This window comes from Scyliorhinus torazame, chromosome 20 (assembly GCF_047496885.1).
Source record: "Scyliorhinus torazame isolate Kashiwa2021f chromosome 20, sScyTor2.1, whole genome shotgun sequence".
Classification (NCBI taxonomy): Eukaryota; Metazoa; Chordata; class Chondrichthyes; order Carcharhiniformes; family Scyliorhinidae; genus Scyliorhinus; species Scyliorhinus torazame.
In genome coordinates, this window is record NC_092726.1 from 33,358,276 (window position 1) to 33,378,413 (window position 20,138).

Below are 20,138 nucleotides of genomic sequence, written 5' to 3' on the forward strand. Positions count from 1 at the left end.
GTCCTGCTTCACTCCCTCTCTCCTGCACAATTCCCTCTCTCCCTCTGTCCTGCTTCACTCCCTCTCTCCCTCTGTCCTGCACCATTCCCTCTCTCCCTCTGTCCTGCTCCATTCCCTCTCTCCCTGTCCTGCACCATTCCCCCTCTCCCTCGGTCCTGCTCCATTCCCTCTCTCCCTCTATCCTGCTCCATTCCCTCTCTCCCTCTGTCCTGCACCATTCCCCCTCTCCCTCTGTCCTGCACCATTCCCCCTCTCCCTCTGTCCTGCTCCATTCCCCCTCTCCCTCTGTCCTGCACCATTCCCTCTCTCCCTGTCCTGCACCATTCCCCTCTCCCTCTGTCCTGCACCATTCCCCCTCTCCCTCTGTCCTGCACCATTCCCTCTCTCCCTGTCCTGCACCATTCCCCTCTCCCTCTGTCCTGCTCCATTCCCCCTCTCCCTCTGTCCTGCACCATTCCCTCTCTCCCTCTGTCCTGCACCATTCCCCCTCTCCCTCTGTCCTGCACCATTCCCCCTCTCCCTCTGTCCTGCATCATTCCCCCTCTCCCTCTGTCCTGCACCATTCCCTCTCTCCCTCTGTCCTGCACCATTCCCCCTCTCCCTCTGTCCTGCACCATTCCCCCTCTCCCTCTGTCCTGCACCATTCCCCCTCTCCCTCTGTCCTGCACCATTCCCTCTCTCCCTATGTCCTGCATCATTCCCCCTCTCCCTCTGTCCTGCACCATTCCCCCTCTCCCTCTGTCCTGCTTCATTCCCCCTCTCCCTCTGTCCTGCACCATTCCCTCTCTCCCTGTCCTGCACCATTCCCCTCTCCCTCGGTCCTGCACCATTCCCTCTCTCCCTCTGTCCTGCACCATTCCCCCTCTCCCTCTCTCCTGCACCATTCCCCCTCTCCCTCTGTCCTGCTTCATTCCCTCTCTCCTGAACCATTCCCCCTCTCCCTCTCTCCTGCACCATTCCCCCTCTCCCTCTCTCCTGCACCATTCCTCCTCTCCCTCTGTCCTGCACCATTCCCCCTCTCCCTCTGTCCTGCACCATTCCCCCTCTCCCTCTGTCCTGCACCATTCCCCCTCTCCCTCTGTCCTGCACCATTCCCCCTCTCCCTCTGTCCTGCTCCATTCCCTCTCTCCCTCTGTCCTGCACAATTCCTTCTCTCCCTCTGTCCTGCTCCATTCCCTCCCTCCCTCTGTCCTGCACCATTCCCTCTCTCCCTCTGTCCTGCTGCATTCCCTCTCTCCTTGTCCTGCACCATTCCCTCTCTGCCTCTGTCCTGCACCATTCCCTCTCTCCCTCTGTCCTGCACCGTTCCCTCTCTCCATCTGTCCTGCACCATTCCCTCTCTCCCTCTGTCCTGCTGCATTCCCTCTCTCCTTGTCCTGCACCATTCGCCCTCTCCCTTGGTCCTGCTCCATTCCCTCTCTCCCTCTGTCCTGCACCATTCCCTCTCTCCCTCTGTCCTGCCCCATTCCCTCTCTCCCTCTGTCCTGCACCGTTCCCCCTCTCCGTCTGTCCTGCACCATTCCCCCTCTCCCTCTGTCCTGCACCATTCCCCCTCTCCCTCTGTCCTGCACCATTCCCCCTCTCCCTCTGTCCTGCACCATTCCCCCTCTCCCTCTGTCCTGCACCATTCCCCCTCTCCCTCTGTCCTGCACCATTCCCCCTCTCCCTCTGTCCTGCACCATTCCCCCTCTCCCTCTGTCCTGCACCATTCCCTCTCTCCCTCCGTCCTGCACCATTCCCCCTCTCTGTCTGTCCTGCACCATTCCCTCTCTCCTGCACCATTCCCCCTCTCCCTCTGTCCTGCTCCATTCCCTCTCTCCTGCACCATTCCCCCTCTCCCTCTGTCCTGCTCCATTCCCTCTCTCCTGCACCATTTCCCCTCTCCCTCTGTCCTGCACCATTCCCCCTCTCCCTCTGTCCTGCACCATTCCCTCTCTCCCTCTGTCCTGCACCATTCCCCCTCTCCCTCTGTCCTGCACCATTCCCTCTCTCCCTCTGTCCTGCACCATTCCCCCTCTCCCTCTGTCCTGCACCATTCCCTCTCTCCCTCTGTCCTGCACCGTTCCCCCTCTCCGTCTGTCCTGCACCATTCCCCCTCTCCCTCTGTCCTGCACCATTCCCCCTCTCCCTCTGTCCTGCACCATTCCCCCTCTCCCTCTGTCCTGCACCATTCCCCCCTCTCCCTCTGTCCTGCACCATTCCCCCTCTCCCTCTGTCCTGCACCATTCCCCCTCTCCCTCTGTCCTGCACCATTCCCCCTCTCCCTCTGTCCTGCACCATTCCCTCTCTCCCTCCGTCCTGCACCATTCCCCCTCTCTGTCTGTCCTGCACCATTCCCTCTCTCCTGCACCATTCCCCCTCTCCCTCTGTCCTGCTCCATTCCCTCTCTCCTGCACCATTCCCCCTCTCCCTCTGTCCTGCTCCATTCCCTCTCTCCTGCACCATTTCCCCTCTCCCTCTGTCCTGCACCATTCCCCCTCTCCCTCTGTCCTGCACCATTCCCCCTCTCCCTCTGTCCTGCACCATTCCCTCTCTCCCTCTGTCCTGCACCATTCCCCCTCTCCCTCTGTCCTGCACCATTCCCCCTCTCCCTCTGTCCTGCACCATTCTCACTCTCCCTCTGTCCTGCACCATTCCCTCTCTCCCTCGGTCCTGCACCATTCTCTCTCTCCCTCGGTCCTGCACCATTCTCTCTCTCCCTCGGTCTTGCAACATTCCCTCTCTCCCTCGGTCCTGCACCATACCCCTCGCTCTGTCCTGCACCATTCCACTTCTCCCTCTGTCCTGCACCATTCCCCCCCTCCTGCACCATTCCCCCTCTCCCTCTGTCCTGCACCATTCTCACTCTCCCTCGGTCCTGCACCATTCTCTCTTCCCTCGGTCCTGCACCATTCTCTCTCTCCCTCGGTCCTGCACCATTCTCTCTTCCCTCGGTCCTGCACCATTCTCTCTCTCCCTCGGTCCTGCACCATTCTCTCTCTCCCTCGGTCCTGCATCATTCTCTCTTCCCTCGGTCCTGCACCATTCTCTCTCTCCCTCGGTCCTGCTCTATTCTCTCTCTCTCGGGCATGCAACATTCTCTCTTCCCTCGGTCCTGCACCATTCCCTCTCTACCTCTCTCCTGCACAATTCCCTCCCTACCTCTGTCCTGCACCATTCCCTCTCTCCCACTGTCCTGCTTCATTCCCCCTCTCCCTCTGTCCTGCACCATTCCCCCTCTCCCTCGGTCCTGCACCATTCCCTCTCTCCCTCTGTCCTGCACCGTTCCCCCTCTCCCCCTGTACTGCACCATTCCCCCTCTCCTTCTGTCCGGCACCATTCCCTCTCTCCCTCTGTCCTGCACCATTCCCCCTCTCCCTCTGCCCTGCACCATTCCCTCTCTCCCTCTGTCCTGCACCATTCCCCCCTCCCTCTGGCCTGCTCCATTCCCTCTCTCCCTCCGTCCTGCACCATTCCCTCTCTCTCTCTGTCCTGCACCATTCCCTCTCTCCCTCTGTCCTGCACCATTCCCCCTCTCCCTCTGGCCTGCTCCATTCCCTCTCTCCCTCCTTCCTGCACCATTCCCTCTCTCCCTCTGTCCTGCTTCACTCCCTCTCTCCCTCTGTCCTGCACCATTCCCTCTCTCCCTCTGTCCTGCACCATTCCCTCTCTCCCTCTGTCCTGCTTCACTCCCTCTCTCCTGCACAATTCCCTCTCTCCCTCTGTCCTGCTTCACTCCCTCTCTCCCTCTGTCCTGCACCATTCCCTCTCTCCCTCTGTCCTGCTCCATTCCCTCTCTCCCTGTCCTGCACCATTCCCCCTCTCCCTCGGTCCTGCTCCATTCCCTCTCTCCCTCTATCCTGCTCCATTCCCTCTCTCCCTCTGTCCTGCACCATTCCCCCTCTCCCTCTGTCCTGCACCATTCCCCCTCTCCCTCTGTCCTGCTCCATTCCCCCTCTCCCTCTGTCCTGCACCATTCCCTCACTCCCTGTCCTGCACCATTCCCCTCTCCCTCTGTCCTGCACCATTCCCCCTCTCCCTCTGTCCTGCACCATTCCCCCTCTCCCTCTGTCCTGCACCATTCCCTCTCTCACTCTGTCCTGCTCCATTCCCCCTCTCCCTCTGTCCTGCACCATTCCCCCTCTCCCTCTGTCCTGCATCATTCTCCCCTCCCTCTGTCCTGCTCCATTCCCCCTCTCCCTCTGTCCTGCACCATTCCCTCTCTCCCTGTCCTGCACCATTCCCCTTTCCCTCTGTCCTGCACCATTCCCCCTCTCCCTCTGTCCTGCACCATTCCCCCTCTCCCTCTGTCCTGCACCATTCCCTCTCTCCCTGTCCTGCACCATTCCCCTTTCCCTCTGTCCTGCACCATTCCCCCTCTCCCTCTGTCCTGCATCATTCTCCCCTCCCTCTGTCCTGCTCCATTCCCCCTCTCCCTCTGTCCTGCACCATTCCCTCTCTCCCTGTCCTGCACCATTCCCCTCTCCCTCTGTCCTGCTCCATTCCCCCTCTCCCTCTGTCCTGCACCATTCCCCCTCTCCCTGTCCTGCACCATTCCCCTCTCCCTCTGTCCTGCACCATTCCCTCTCTCCCTCTGTCCTGCACCATTCCCCCTCTCCCTCTGTCCTGCTTCATTCCCTCTCTCCCTCTGTCCTGCTTCATTCCCTCTCTCCTGCACCATTCCCCCTCTCCCTCTGTCCTGCACCATTCCCTCTCTCCCTGTCCTGCACCATTCCCCTCTCCCTCTGTCCTGCTCCATTCCCCCTCTCCCTCTGTCCTGCACCATTCCCCCTCTCCCTGTCCTGCACCATTCCCCTCTCCCTCTGTCCTGCACCATTCCCTCTCTCCCTCTGTCCTGCACCATTCCCCCTCTCCCTCTGTCCTGCTTCATTCCCTCTCTCCTGCACCATTCCCCCTCTCCCTCTCTCCTGCACCATTCCCCCTCTCCCTCTGTCCTGCTTCATTCCCTCTCTCCTGCACCATTCCCCCTCTCCCTCTCTCCTGCACCATTCCCCCTCTCCCTCTCTCCTGCACCATTCCTCCTCTCCCTCTGTCCTGCACCATTCTCCCCTCCCTCTGTCCTGCACCATTCCACCTCTCCCTCTGTCCTGCACCATTCCCCCTCTCCCTCTGTCCTGCACCATTCCCCCTCTCCCTCTGTCCTGCTTCATTCCCTCTGTCCTGCACCATTCCCCCTCTCCCTCTCTCCTGCACCATTCCCTCTCTCCCTCTGTCCTGCACCATTCCCCCTCTCCCTCTGTCCTGCACCATTCCCTCTCCCTCTGTCCTGCAACATTCCCCCTCTCCCTCTGGCCTGCTCCATTCCCTCTCTCCCTCTGTCCTGCACCATTCCCTCTCTCCTGCACCATCCCCTCTCTCCCTCTGTCCTGCACCATTCCCTCTCTCCCTCCGTCCTGCACCATTCCCCCTCTCCCTCTGTCCTGCACCATTCCCCCTCTCGCTCTGTCCTGCACCATTCCCCCCTCCCTCTGGCCTGCTCCATTCCCTCTCTCCCTCCGTCCTGCACCATTCCCTCTCTCCCTCTGTCCTGCACCATTCCCCCTCTCTCTCTGTCCTGCACCATTTCCTCTCTCCCTCTGTCCTGCTCCATTCCCTCTCTCCCTCTGTACTGCACCATTCCCCCCTCCCTCTGGCCTGCTCCATTCCCTCTCTCCCTCCGTCCTGCACCATTCCCTCTCTCTCTCTGTCCTGCACCATTCCCTCTCTCCCTCTGTCCTGCACCATTCCCTCTCTCCGTCTGTCCTGCACAATTCCTTCTCTCCCTCTGTCCTGCTCCATTCCCTCCCTCCCTCTGTCCTGCACCATTCCCTCTCTCCCTCTGTCCTGCACCATTCCCCCCTCCCTCTGTCCTGCTCCATTCCCTCTCTCCCTCCGTCCTGCACCATTCCCTCTCTCTCTCTGTCCTGCACCATTCCCTCTCTCCCTCTGTCCTGCACCATTCCCTCTCTCCGTCTGTCCTGCACAATTCCTTCTCTCCCTCTGTCCTGCTCCATTCCCTCCCTCCCTCTGTCCTGCACAATTCCTTCTCTCCCTCTGTCCTGCACCATTCCCTCCCTCCCTCTGTCCTGCACCATTCCCTCTCTCCCTCTGTCCTGCTGCATTCCCTCTCTCCTTGTCCTGCACCATTCCCTCTCTCCCTCTGTCCTGCACCATTCCCTCTCTCCCTCTGTCCTGCACCGTTCCCTCTCTCCCTCTGTCCTGCACCATTCCCTCTCTCCCTCTGTCCTGCTGCATTCCCTCTCTCCTTGTCCTGCACCATTCGCCCTCTCCCTCGGTCCTGCTCCATTCCCTCTCTCCCTCTGTCCTGCACCATTCCCTCTCTCCCTCTGTCCTGCCCCATTCCCTCTCTCCCTCTGTCCTGCACCGTTCCCCCTCTCCGTCTGTCCTGCACCATTCCCCCTCTCCCTCTGTCCTGCACCATTCCCCCTCTCCCTCTGTCCTGCACCATTCCCCCTCTCCCTCTGTCCTGCACCATTCCCCCTCTCCCTCTGTCCTGCACGATTCCCCCTCTCCCTCTGTCCTGCACCATTCCCCCTCTCCCTCTGTCCTGCACCATTCCCTCTCTCCCTCTGTCCTGCACCATTCCCTCTCTCCCTCCGTCCTGCACCATTCCCCCTCTCTGTCTGTCCTGCACCATTCCCTCTCTCCTGCACCATTCCCCCTCTCCCTCTGTCCTGCTCCATTCCCTCTCTCCTGCACCATTCCCCCTCTCCCTCTGTCCTGCTCCATTCCCTCTCTCCTGCACCATTTCCCCTCTCCCTCTGTCCTGCACCATTCCCCCTCTCCCTCTGTCCTGCACCATTCCCTCTCTCCCTCTGTCCTGCACCATTCCCCCTCTCCCTCTGTCCTGCACCATTCCCTCTCTCCCTCTGTCCTGCACCATTCCCCCTCTCCCTCTGTCCTGCACCATTCCCCCTCTCCCTCTGTCCTGCACCATTCTCACTCTCCCTCTGTCCTGCACCATTCCCTCTCTCCCTCGGTCCTGCACCATTCTCTCTCTCCCTCGGTCCTGCACCATTCTCTCTCTCCCTCGGTTTTGCAACATTCCCTCTCTCCCTCGGTCCTGCACCATACCCCTCGCTCTGTCCTGCACCATTCCCCTTCTCCCTCTGTCCTGCACCATTCCCCCCCTCCTGCACCATTCCCCCTCTCCCTCTGTCCTGCACCATTCTCACTCTCCCTCGGTCCTGCACCATTCTCTCTTCCCTCGGTCCTGCACCATTCTCTCTCTCCCTCGGTCCTGCACCATTCTCTCTTCCCTCGGTCCTGCACCATTCTCTCTCTCCCTCGGTCCTGCACCATTCTCTCTCTCCCTCGGTCCTGCATCATTCTCTCTTCCCTCGGTCCTGCACCATTCTCTCTCTCCCTCGGTCCTGCTCTATTCTCTCTCTCTCGGGCCTGCACCATTCTCTCTTCCCTCGGTCCTGCACCATTCTCTCTCTCCCTCGGTCCTGCACCATTCTCTCTCTCCCTCGGTCCTGCACCATTCTCTCTCTCCCTCGGTCCTGCACCATTCTCTCTCTCCCTCGGTCCTGCAATGTTCTCTCTCTCTCGGTCCTGCACCATTCTCTCTCTCACTCGGTCCTGCAACATTCCCTCTCTCCCTCGGTCCTGCACCATTCCCCCTCTCCCTCTGTCCTGCACCATTCCCCCTCTCCCTCGGTCCTGCACCATTCCCTCTCTACCTCTCTCCTGCACAATTCCCTCCCTCCCTCTGTCCTGCACCATTCCCTCTCTCCCACTGTCCTGCTCCATTCCCCCTCTCCCTCTGTCCTGCACCATTCCCCCTCTCCCTCGGTCCTGCACCATTCCCTCTCTCCCTCTGTCCTGCACCGTTCCCCCTCTCCATCTGTCCTACACCATTCCCTCTCTCCCTCTGTCCTGCACCATTCCCCCTCTCCCTCTGTCCTGCACCATTCCCCCTCTCCCTCTGTCCTGCACCATTCCCTCTCTCCCTCTGTCCTGCACCATTCCCCCTCTCCCTCTGTCCTGCACCATTCCCTCTCTCCCTCTGTCCTGCACCATTCCCCCTCTCCCTCTGTCCTGCACCATTCCCTCTCTCTCTCTGTCCTGCACCATTCCCCCTCTCCCTCTGACCTGCTCCATTCCCTCTCTCCCTCTGTCCTGCACCATTCCCCCTCTCCCTCGGTCCTGCTCGATTCCCTCTCTCCTTCTGTCCTGCACCATTCCCTCTTTCCCTCTGTCCTGCTCCATTCCCTCTCTCCCTCTGTCCTGCACCCTTCCCCCTCTCCCTCTGTCCTGCACCATTCCCTCTCTCCCTCTGTCCTGCACCATTCCCCCTCTCCCTCTGTCCTGCACCATTCCCCCTCTCCCTCTGTCCTGCACCATTCCCTCTCTCCCTCTGTCCTGCACCATTCCCTCTCTCCCTGTCCTGCACCATTCCCTCTCTCCCTCTGTCCTGCACCATTCCCCCTCTCCCTCTGTCCTGCTCCATTCCCCCTCTCCCTCTCTCCTGCACCATTCCCCCTCTCCCTCTGTCCTGCATCATTCTCCCCTCCCTCTGTCCTGCACCATTCCCCCTCTCCCTCTGTCCTGCTCCATTCCCCCTCTCCCTCACTCCTGCACCATTCCCCCTCTCCCTCTGTCCTGCATCATTCTCCCCTCCCTCTGTCCTGCACCATTCCCCCTCTCCCTCTCTCCTGCACCATTCCCCCTCTCCCTCTCTCCTGCACCATTCCCCCCTCTCTCTGTCCTGCACCATTCCCCCTCTCCCTCTGTCCTGCACCATTCCCCCTCTCCCTCTGTCCTGCAACATTCCCCCTCTCTCTGCCCATGGCCACCACCATTCCCCCCTCACTCTCCCGCACCATGCCCCCTCTCCCTCACCCTTCTCTCTCTCCCTCTGTCCTGCACCATTCCCTCTCTCCCTCTGTCCTGCAGCATTCCCTCTCTCCCTCTCCCGCACCATTCCCCTTCTCCCTCTGTCCTGCACCATTCTCACTCTCCCTCTGTCCTGCACCATTCCCTCTCTCCCTCGGTCCTGCACCATTCTCTCTCTCCCTCGGTCCTGCACCATTCTCTCTCTCCCTCGGTCTTGCAACATTCCCTCTCTCCCTCTGTCCTGCACCATTCCCCCTCTCGCTCTGTCCTGCACCATTCCCCTTCTCCCTCTGTCCTGCACCATTCCCCCCCTCCTGCACCATTCCCCCTCTCCCTCTGTCCTGCACCATTCTCACTCTCCCTCGGTCCTGCACCATTCTCTCTTCCCTCGGTCCTGCACCATTCTCTCTCTCCCTCGGTCCTGCACCATTCTCACTTCCCTCGGTCCTGCACCATTCTCTCTCTCCCTCGGTCCTGCACCATTCTCTCTCTCCCTCGGTCCTGCACCATTCTCTCTTCCCTCGGTCCTGCACCATTCTCTCTCTCCCTCGGTCCTGCTCGATTCTCTCTCTCTCGGGCCTGCACCATTCTCTCTTCCCTCGGTCCTGCACCATTTTCTCTCTCCCTCGGTCCTGCACCATTCTCTCTCTCCCTCGGTCCTGCACCATTCTCTCTCTCCCTCGGTCCTGCACCATTCTCTCTCTCCCTCGGTCCTTCACTGTTCTCTCTCTCTCGGTCCTGCACCATTCTCTCTTCCCTCGGTCCTGCACCATTCTCTCTCTCCCTCGGTCCTGCACCATTCCCCCTCTCCCTCTGTCCTGCACCATTCCCCCTCTCCGTCTGTCCTGCACCATTCCCTCTCTCCCTCTGTCCTGCACCATTCCCTCTCTCCCTCTGTCCTGCACCGTTCCCCCTCTCCCTCTGTCCTGCACCATTCCCCCTCTCCCTCTGTCCTACACCAATCCCCCTCTCCCTCTGTCCTGCACCATTCCCTCTCTCCCTCTGTCCTGCATCATTCTCCCCTCCCTCTGTCCTGCAACATTCCCCCTCTCTTTCCCCATGGCCACCACCATTCCCCCCTCACTCTCCCGCACCATGCCCCCTCTCCCTCACCCTTCTCTCTCTCCCTCTGTCCTGCACCATTCCCCCTCTCCCGCACCATTCCCTCTCTCCCTCTCCCGCACCATTCCTCCTCTCCCTCTGTCCTGCACCATTCCCCCTCTCGCTCTGTCCTGCACGATTCCCCCTCTCCCTCTCTCCCGCACCATTCCCCTTCTCCCCCTCTGTCCTGCACCGTTCCCTCTCTCGCTCTGTCCTGCACCATTCCCCCCTCACTCTGTCCTGCACAATTCCCTCTCTCCCTCTGTCCTGCACCATTCCCTCTCTCCCTCTGTACTGCACCATTCCCTCTCTCCCTCTGTCCTGCACCATTCCCCCCTCACCCTGTCCTGCACAATTCCCTCTCTCCCTCTGTCCTGCTCCATTCCCTCTCTCCCTCCGTCCTGCACCATTCCCTCTCTCTCTCTGTCCTGCACCATTCCCTCTCTCCCTCTGTCCTGCACCATTCCCCCTCTCCCTCTGGCCTGCTCCATTCCCTCTCTCCCTCCTTCCTGCACCATTCCCTCTCTCCCTCTGTCCTGCTTCACTCCCTCTCTCCCTCTGTCCTGCACCATTCCCTCTCTCCCTCTGTCCTGCACCATTCCCTCTCTCCCTCTGTCCTGCTTCACTCCCTCTCTCCTGCACAATTCCCTCTCTCCCTCTGTCCTGCTTCACTCCCTCTCTCCCTCTGTCCTGCACCATTCCCTCTCTCCCTCTGTCCTGCTCCATTCCCTCTCTCCCTGTCCTGCACCATTCCCCCTCTCCCTCGGTCCTGCTCCATTCCCTCTCTCCCTCTATCCTGCTCCATTCCCTCTCTCCCTCTGTCCTGCACCATTCCCCCTCTCCCTCTGTCCTGCACCATTCCCCCTCTCCCTCTGTCCTGCTCCATTCCCCCTCTCCCTCTGTCCTGCACCATTCCCTCTCTCCCTGTCCTGCACCATTCCCCTCTCCCTCTGTCCTGCACCATTCCCCCTCTCCCTCTGTCCTGCACCATTCCCCCTCTCCCTCTGTCCTGCACCATTCCCTCTCTCACTCTGTCCTGCTCCATTCCCCCTCTCCCTCTGTCCTGCACCATTCCCCCTCTCCCTCTGTCCTGCATCATTCTCCCCTCCCTCTGTCCTGCTCCATTCCCCCTCTCCCTCTGTCCTGCACCATTCCCTCTCTCCCTGTCCTGCACCATTCCCCTTTCCCTCTGTCCTGCACCATTCCCCCTCTCCCTCTGTCCTGCACCATTCCCCCTCTCCCTCTGTCCTGCACCATTCCCTCTCTCACTCTGTCCTGCTCCATTCCCCCTCTCCCTCTGTCCTGCACCATTCCCCCTCTCCCTCTGTCCTGCATCATTCTCCCCTCCCTCTGTCCTGCTCCATTCCCCCTCTCCCTCTGTCCTGCACCATTCCCTCTCTCCCTGTCCTGCACCATTCCCCTCTCCCTCTGTCCTGCTCCATTCCCCCTCTCCCTCTGTCCTGCACCATTCCCCCTCTCCCTGTCCTGCACCATTCCCCTCTCCCTCTGTCCTGCACCATTCCCTCTCTCCCTCTGTCCTGCACCATTCCCCCTCTCCCTCTGTCCTGCTTCATTCCCTCTCTCCCTCTGTCCTGCTTCATTCCCTCTCTCCTGCACCATTCCCCCTCTCCCTCTGTCCTGCACCATTCCCTCTCTCCCTGTCCTGCACCATTCCCCTCTCCCTCTGTCCTGCTCCATTCCCCCTCTCCCTCTGTCCTGCACCATTCCCCCTCTCCCTGTCCTGCACCATTCCCCTCTCCCTCTGTCCTGCACCATTCCCTCTCTCCCTCTGTCCTGCACCATTCCCCCTCTCCCTCTGTCCTGCTTCATTCCCTCTCTCCTGCACCATTCCCCCTCTCCCTCTCTCCTGCACCATTCCCCCTCTCCCTCTGTCCTGCTTCATTCCCTCTCTCCTGCACCATTCCCCCTCTCCCTCTCTCCTGCACCATTCCCCCTCTCCCTCTCTCCTGCACCATTCCTCCTCTCCCTCTGTCCTGCACCATTCTCCCCTCCCTCTGTCCTGCACCATTCCACCTCTCCCTCTGTCCTGCACCATTCCCCCTCTCCCTCTGTCCTGCACCATTCCCCCTCTCCCTCTGTCCTGCTTCATTCCCTCTGTCCTGCACCATTCCCCCTCTCCCTCTCTCCTGCACCATTCCCTCTCTCCCTCTGTCCTGCACCATTCCCCCTCTCCCTCTGTCCTGCACCATTCCCTCTCCCTCTGTCCTGCAACATTCCCCCTCTCCCTCTGGCCTGCTCCATTCCCTCTCTCCCTCTGTCCTGCACCATTCCCTCTCTCCTGCACCATCCCCTCTCTCCCTCTGTCCTGCACCATTCCCTCTCTCCCTCCGTCCTGCACCATTCCCCCTCTCCCTCTGTCCTGCACCATTCCCCCTCTCGCTCTGTCCTGCACCATTCCCCCCTCCCTCTGGCCTGCTCCATTCCCTCTCTCCCTCCGTCCTGCACCATTCCCTCTCTCCCTCTGTCCTGCACCATTCCCCCTCTCTCTCTGTCCTGCACCATTTCCTCTCTCCCTCTGTCCTGCTCCATTCCCTCTCTCCCTCTGTACTGCACCATTCCCCCCTCCCTCTGGCCTGCTCCATTCCCTCTCTCCCTCCGTCCTGCACCATTCCCTCTCTCTCTCTGTCCTGCACCATTCCCTCTCTCCCTCTGTCCTGCACCATTCCCTCTCTCCGTCTGTCCTGCACAATTCCTTCTCTCCCTCTGTCCTGCTCCATTCCCTCCCTCCCTCTGTCCTGCACCATTCCCTCTCTCCCTCTGTCCTGCACCATTCCCCCCTCCCTCTGTCCTGCTCCATTCCCTCTCTCCCTCCGTCCTGCACCATTCCCTCTCTCTCTCTGTCCTGCACCATTCCCTCTCTCCCTCTGTCCTGCACCATTCCCTCTCTCCGTCTGTCCTGCACAATTCCTTCTCTCCCTCTGTCCTGCTCCATTCCCTCCCTCCCTCTGTCCTGCACAATTCCTTCTCTCCCTCTGTCCTGCACCATTCCCTCCCTCCCTCTGTCCTGCACCATTCCCTCTCTCCCTCTGTCCTGCTGCATTCCCTCTCTCCTTGTCCTGCACCATTCCCTCTCTCCCTCTGTCCTGCACCATTCCCTCTCTCCCTCTGTCCTGCACCGTTCCCTCTCTCCCTCTGTCCTGCACCATTCCCTCTCTCCCTCTGTCCTGCTGCATTCCCTCTCTCCTTGTCCTGCACCATTCGCCCTCTCCCTCGGTCCTGCTCCATTCCCTCTCTCCCTCTGTCCTGCACCATTCCCTCTCTCCCTCTGTCCTGCCCCATTCCCTCTCTCCCTCTGTCCTGCACCGTTCCCCCTCTCCGTCTGTCCTGCACCATTCCCCCTCTCCCTCTGTCCTGCACCATTCCCCCTCTCCCTCTGTCCTGCACCATTCCCCCTCTCCCTCTGTCCTGCACCATTCCCCCTCTCCCTCTGTCCTGCACGATTCCCCCTCTCCCTCTGTCCTGCACCATTCCCCCTCTCCCTCTGTCCTGCACCATTCCCTCTCTCCCTCTGTCCTGCACCATTCCCTCTCTCCCTCCGTCCTGCACCATTCCCCCTCTCTGTCTGTCCTGCACCATTCCCTCTCTCCTGCACCATTCCCCCTCTCCCTCTGTCCTGCTCCATTCCCTCTCTCCTGCACCATTCCCCCTCTCCCTCTGTCCTGCTCCATTCCCTCTCTCCTGCACCATTTCCCCTCTCCCTCTGTCCTGCACCATTCCCCCTCTCCCTCTGTCCTGCACCATTCCCTCTCTCCCTCTGTCCTGCACCATTCCCCCTCTCCCTCTGTCCTGCACCATTCCCTCTCTCCCTCTGTCCTGCACCATTCCCCCTCTCCCTCTGTCCTGCACCATTCCCCCTCTCCCTCTGTCCTGCACCATTCTCACTCTCCCTCTGTCCTGCACCATTCCCTCTCTCCCTCGGTCCTGCACCATTCTCTCTCTCCCTCGGTCCTGCACCATTCTCTCTCTCCCTCGGTTTTGCAACATTCCCTCTCTCCCTCGGTCCTGCACCATACCCCTCGCTCTGTCCTGCACCATTCCCCTTCTCCCTCTGTCCTGCACCATTCCCCCCCTCCTGCACCATTCCCCCTCTCCCTCTGTCCTGCACCATTCTCACTCTCCCTCGGTCCTGCACCATTCTCTCTTCCCTCGGTCCTGCACCATTCTCTCTCTCCCTCGGTCCTGCACCATTCTCTCTTCCCTCGGTCCTGCACCATTCTCTCTCTCCCTCGGTCCTGCACCATTCTCTCTCTCCCTCGGTCCTGCATCATTCTCTCTTCCCTCGGTCCTGCACCATTCTCTCTCTCCCTCGGTCCTGCTCTATTCTCTCTCTCTCGGGCCTGCACCATTCTCTCTTCCCTCGGTCCTGCACCATTCTCTCTCTCCCTCGGTCCTGCACCATTCTCTCTCTCCCTCGGTCCTGCACCATTCTCTCTCTCCCTCGGTCCTGCACCATTCTCTCTCTCCCTCGGTCCTGCAATGTTCTCTCTCTCTCGGTCCTGCACCATTCTCTCTCTCACTCGGTCCTGCAACATTCCCTCTCTCCCTCGGTCCTGCACCATTCCCCCTCTTCCTCTGTCCTGCACCATTCCCCCTCTCCCTCGGTCCTGCACCATTCCCTCTCTACCTCTCTCCTGCACAATTCCCTCCCTCCCTCTGTCCTGCACCATTCCCTCTCTCCCACTGTCCTGCTCCATTCCCCCTCTCCCTCTGTCCTGCACCATTACCCCTCTCCCTCGGTCCTGCACCATTCCCTCTCTCCCTCTGTCCTGCACCGTTCCCCCTCTCCATCTGTCCTACACCATTCCCTCTCTCCCTCTGTCCTGCACCATTCCCCCTCTCCCTCTGTCCTGCACCATTCCCCCTCTCCCTCTGTCCTGCACCATTCCCTCTCTCCCTCTGTCCTGCACCATTCCCCCTCTCCCTCTGTCCTGCACCATTCCCTCTCTCCCTCTGTCCTGCACCATTCCCCCTCTCCCTCTGTCCTGCACCATTCCCTCTCTCTCTCTGTCCTGCACCATTCCCCCTCTCCCTCTGTCCTGCTCCATTCCCTCTCTCCCTCTGTCCTGCACCATTCCCCCTCTCCCTCGGTCCTGCTCGATTCCCTCTCTCCTTCTGTCCTGCACCATTCCCTCTTTCCCTCTGTCCTGCTCCATTCCCTCTCTCCCTCTGTCCTGCACCCTTCCCCCTCTCCCTCTGTCCTGCACCATTCCCTCTCTCCCTCTGTCCTGCACCATTCCCCCTCTCCCTCTGTCCTGCACCATTCCCCCTCTCCCTCTGTCCTGCACCATTCCCTCTCTCCCTCTGTCCTGCACCATTCCCTCTCTCCCTGTCCTGCACCATTCCCTCTCTCCCTCTGTCCTGCACCATTCCCCCTCTCCCTCTGTCCTGCTCCATTCCCCCTCTCCCTCTCTCCTGCACCATTCCCCCTCTCCCTCTGTCCTGCATCATTCTCCCCTCCCTCTGTCCTGCACCATTCCCCCTCTCCCTCTGTCCTGCTCCATTCCCCCTCTCCCTCACTCCTGCACCATTCCCCCTCTCCCTCTGTCCTGCATCATTCTCCCCTCCCTCTGTCCTGCACCATTCCCCCTCTCCCTCTCTCCTGCACCATTCCCCCTCTCCCTCTCTCCTGCACCATTCCCCCCTCTCTCTGTCCTGCACCATTCCCCCTCTCCCTCTGTCCTGCACCATTCCCCCTCTCCCTCTGTCCTGCAACATTCCCCCTCTCTCTGCCCATGGCCACCACCATTCCCCCCTCACTCTCCCGCACCATGCCCCCTCTCCCTCACCCTTCTCTCTCTCCCTCTGTCCTGCACCATTCCCTCTCTCCCTCTGTCCTGCAGCATTCCCTCTCTCCCTCTCCCGCACCATTCCCCTTCTCCCTCTGTCCTGCACCATTCTCACTCTCCCTCTGTCCTGCACCATTCCCTCTCTCCCTCGGTCCTGCACCATTCTCTCTCTCCCTCGGTCCTGCACCATTCTCTCTCTCCCTCGGTCTTGCAACATTCCCTCTCTCCCTCTGTCCTGCACCATTCCCCCTCTCGCTCTGTCCTGCACCATTCCCCTTCTCCCTCTGTCCTGCACCATTCCCCCCCTCCTGCACCATTCCCCCTCTCCCTCTGTCCTGCACCATTCTCACTCTCCCTCGGTCCTGCACCATTCTCTCTTCCCTCGGTCCTGCACCATTCTCTCTCTCCCTCGGTCCTGCACCATTCTCACTTCCCTCGGTCCTGCACCATTCTCTCTCTCCCTCGGTCCTGCACCATTCTCTCTCTCCCTCGGTCCTGCACCATTCTCTCTTCCCTCGGTCCTGCACCATTCTCTCTCTCCCTCGGTCCTGCTCGATTCTCTCTCTCTCGGGCCTGCACCATTCTCTCTTCCCTCGGTCCTGCACCATTTTCTCTCTCCCTCGGTCCTGCACCATTCTCTCTCTCCCTCGGTCCTGCACCATTCTCTCTCTCCCTCGGTCCTGCACCATTCTCTCTCTCCCTCGGTCCTTCACTGTTCTCTCTCTCTCGGTCCTGCACCATTCTCTCTTCCCTCGGTCCTGCACCATTCTCTCTCTCCCTCGGTCCTGCACCATTCCCTCTCTCCCTCTGTCCTGCTCCATTCCCCCTCTCCCTCTGTCCTGCACCATTCCCCCTCTCCCTCGGTCCTGCACCATTCCCTCTCTCCCTCTGTCCTGCACCGTTCCCCCTCTCCCTCTGTCCTGCTCCATTCCCCCTCTCCCTCTGTCCTGCACCATTCCCCCTCTCCCTCGGTCCTGCACCATTCCCTCTCTCCCTCGGTCCTGCACCATTCCCTCTCTCCCTCTGTCCTGCACCATTCCCCCTCTCCCTCTGTCCTGCACCATTCCCTCTCTCCCTCTGTCCTGCACCATTCCCCCTCTCCCTCGGTCCTGCATCATTCTCCCTCTCCCTCTCTCCTGCACCATTCCCTCTCTCCCTCTGTCCTGCACCATTCCCCCTCTCCCTCGGTCCTGCATCATTCTCCCTCTCCCTCTGTCCTACACCATTCCCCCTCTCCCTCTGTCCTGCACCATTCCCCCTCTCCCTCTGTCCTGCACCATTCCCTCTCTCCCTCTGTCCTGCACCATTCCCCCTCTCCCTCGGTCCTGCATCATTCTCCCTCTCCCTCTCTCCTGCACCATTCCCTCTCTCCCTCTGTCCTGCTCCATTCCCCCTCTCCTGCACCATTCCCCCTCTCGCTCTGTCCTGCACCATTCCCTCTTTCCCTCTGTCCTGCTCCATTCCCTCTCTCCCTCTGTCCTGCACCATTCCCTCTTTCCCTCTGTCCTGCTCCATTCCCTCTCTCCCTCTGTCCTGCACCATTCCCCCTCTCCCTCGGTCCTGCTCGATTCCCTCTCTCCCTCTGTCCTGCACCATTCCCTCTTTCCCTCTGTCCTGCTCCATTCCCTCTCTCCCTCTGTCCTGCACCCTTCCCCCTCTCCCTCTGTCCTGCACCATTCCCCCTCTCCCTCGGTCCTGCACCATTCCCCCTCTCCCTCTCTCCTGCACAATTCACTCCCTCCCTCTGTCCTGCACCATTCCCTCTCTCCCTCTGTCCTGCACCATTCCCCCCTCCCTCTGTCCTGCTCCATTCCCCCTCTCCCTCTCTTCTGCACAATTCACTCCCTCCCTCTGTCCTGCACCATTCCCCCTCTCACTCTGTCCTGCACCATTCCCTCCCTCCCTCTGTCCTGCACCATTCCCCCTCTCCCTCGGTCCTGCACCATTCCCCCTCTCCCTCTGTCCTGCACCATTCCCCCTCTCCGTCTGTCCTGCACCATTCCCTCTCTCCCTCTGTACTGCACCATTCCCCCTCTCCGTCTGTACTGCACCATTCCCCCTCTCCCTCTGTCCTGCACCATTCCCCCTCTCCGTCTGTCCTGCACCATTCCCCCTCTCCCTCTGTCCTGCACCATTCCCCCTCTCCCTCCATCCTGCACCATTCCCCCTCTCCGTCTGTACTGCACCATTCCCCCTCTCCCTCTGTCCTGCACCATTCCCCCTCTCCGTCTGTCCTGCACCATTCCCTCTCTCCCTCTGTCCTGCACCATTCCCCCTCTCCCTCTGTCCTGCACCGTTCCCCCTCTCCGTCTGTCCTGCACCATTCCCCCTCTCCCTCTGTCCTACACCAATCCCCCTCTCCCTCTGTCCTGCACCATTCCCTCTCTCCCTCTGTCCTGCATCATTCTCCCCTCCCTCTGTCCTGCAACATTCCCCCTCTCTTTCCCCATGGCCACCACCATTCCCCCCTCACTCTCCCGCACCATGCCCCCTCTCCCTCACCCTTCTCTCTCTCCCTCTGTCCTGCACCATTCCCCCTCTCCCGCACCATTCCCTCTCTCCCTCTCCCGCACCATTCCTCCTCTCCCTCTGTCCTGCACCATTCCCCCTCTCGCTCTGTCCTGCACGATTCCCCCTCTCCCTCTCTCCCGCACCATTCCCCTTCTCCCCCTCTGTCCTGCACCGTTCCCTCTCTCGCTCTGTCCTGCACCATTCCCCCCTCACTCTGTCCTGCACAATTCCCTCTCTCCCTCTGTCCTGCACCATTCCCTCTCTCCCTCTGTACTGCACCATTCCCTCTCTCCCTCTGTCCTGCACCATTCCCCCCTCACCCTGTCCTGCACAATTCCCTCTCTCCCTCTGTCCTGCACCATTCGCTCTCTCCCTCTGTCCTGCTCCATTCCCTCTCTCCCTCTGTCCTGCACCATTCCCTCTCTCACTCTGTCCTGCATAATTCCCTCTCTCCCTCTGTCCTGCACCATTCCCTCTCTCCCTCTGTCCTGCACCATTCCCTCTCTCCCTCTGTCCTGCACCATTCCCCCTCTCCCTCTGTCCTGCACCATTCCCTCTCTCACTCTGTCCTGCACCATTCCCTCTCTCCCTCTGTCCTGCACCATTCCCTCTCTCACTCAGTGCTGCACCATTCTCTCTCTCTCCCTCGGTCCTGCACCATTCTCTCTCTCTCCCTCGGTCCTGCACCATTCTCTCTTCCCTCGGTCCTGCACCATTCTCTCTCTCCCTTGGTCCTGCACTATTCTCTCTCTCTCGGTCCTGCACCATTCTCTCTTCCCTCGGTCCTGCACCATTCTCTCTCTCCCTCGGTCCTGCACCATTCTCTCTCTCCCTCGGTCCTGCACCATTCTCTCTCTCCCTCGGTCCTGCACTATTCTCTCTCTCTCTCGGTCCTGCACCATTCTCTCTCTCTCGGTCCTGCACCATTCTCTCTTCCCTCGGTCCTGCACCATTCTCTCTCTCCCTCGGTCCTGCACCATTCTCTCTCTCCCTCGGTCCTGCACCATTCTCTCTCTGTCTCGGTCCTGCACCATTCCCTCTCTCCCTCAGTCCTGCACCATTCTCTCTCTCCCTCGGTCCTGCACCATTCTCTCTCTCTCGGTCCTGCACCATTCTCTCTTCCCTCGGTCCTGCACCATTCCCTCTCTCCCTCGGTCCTGCACCATTCTCTCTCTCCCTCTCCCTCAGTGCTGCACCATTCTCTCTCTCCCTCGGTCCGGCACCATTCTCTCTCTCTCTCGGTCCTACACTATCCTCTCTCTCCCTCGGTCCTGCACCATTCTCTCTCTCTCGGTCCTGCACCATTCTCTCTTCCCTCGGTCCTGCATCATTCTCTCTCTCCCTCGGTGCAACACCATTCTCTCTCTCCCTCTCCCTCAGTGCTGCACCATTCTCTCTCTCCTGCACCATTCTCTCTCTCTCTCGGTTCTGCACCATTCTCTCTCTCTCTCGGTCCTGCACTATTCTCTCTCTCTCTTTCACGGTCCTGCACCATTCTCTCTCTCCCTCTCTCCTGCACCATTCTCTCTCTCTCCCTCGGTCCTGCACCATTCTCTCTCTCCCTCGGTCCTGCACCATTCCCTCTCTCCCTCTGTCCTGCACCATTCCCTCTCTCACTCTGTCCTGCACCATTCCCTCTCTCCCTCTGTCCTGCACCATTCTCTCTCTCCCTCGGTCCTGCACCATTCTCTCTCCCCCTCGGTCCTGCACCATTCCCCCTCTCCCTCTGTCCTGCAACATTCGCTCTTTCCCGGCAGACATTGTGTTGAGGATATACCAGTAACATGGTGACGAAGGCGACAGCCATCAGCACGCTCTCCACCACAATCAGGCTGACACTCTGAGGAAGTTTAATCAGCACCGTTTTATTCAGCCCCT

The 20,138-nt window shown here is 60.3% G+C and overlaps 1 protein-coding gene across 1 annotated transcript in view; it reads right to left on the reverse strand.

Annotated features, from left to right (window-relative positions):
* The window catches only part of unc93b1 (unc-93 homolog B1, TLR signaling regulator), a 484,953-nt gene that overhangs the window by 61,891 nt on the left and 402,924 nt on the right, over positions 1-20,138 (reverse strand). The window contains 1 exon segment of the mRNA XM_072486118.1: positions 20,038-20,138. This exon segment is cut by the window's right edge and continues 24 nt beyond it. Coding sequence (XP_072342219.1) covers positions 20,038-20,138 — 101 coding nt within the window.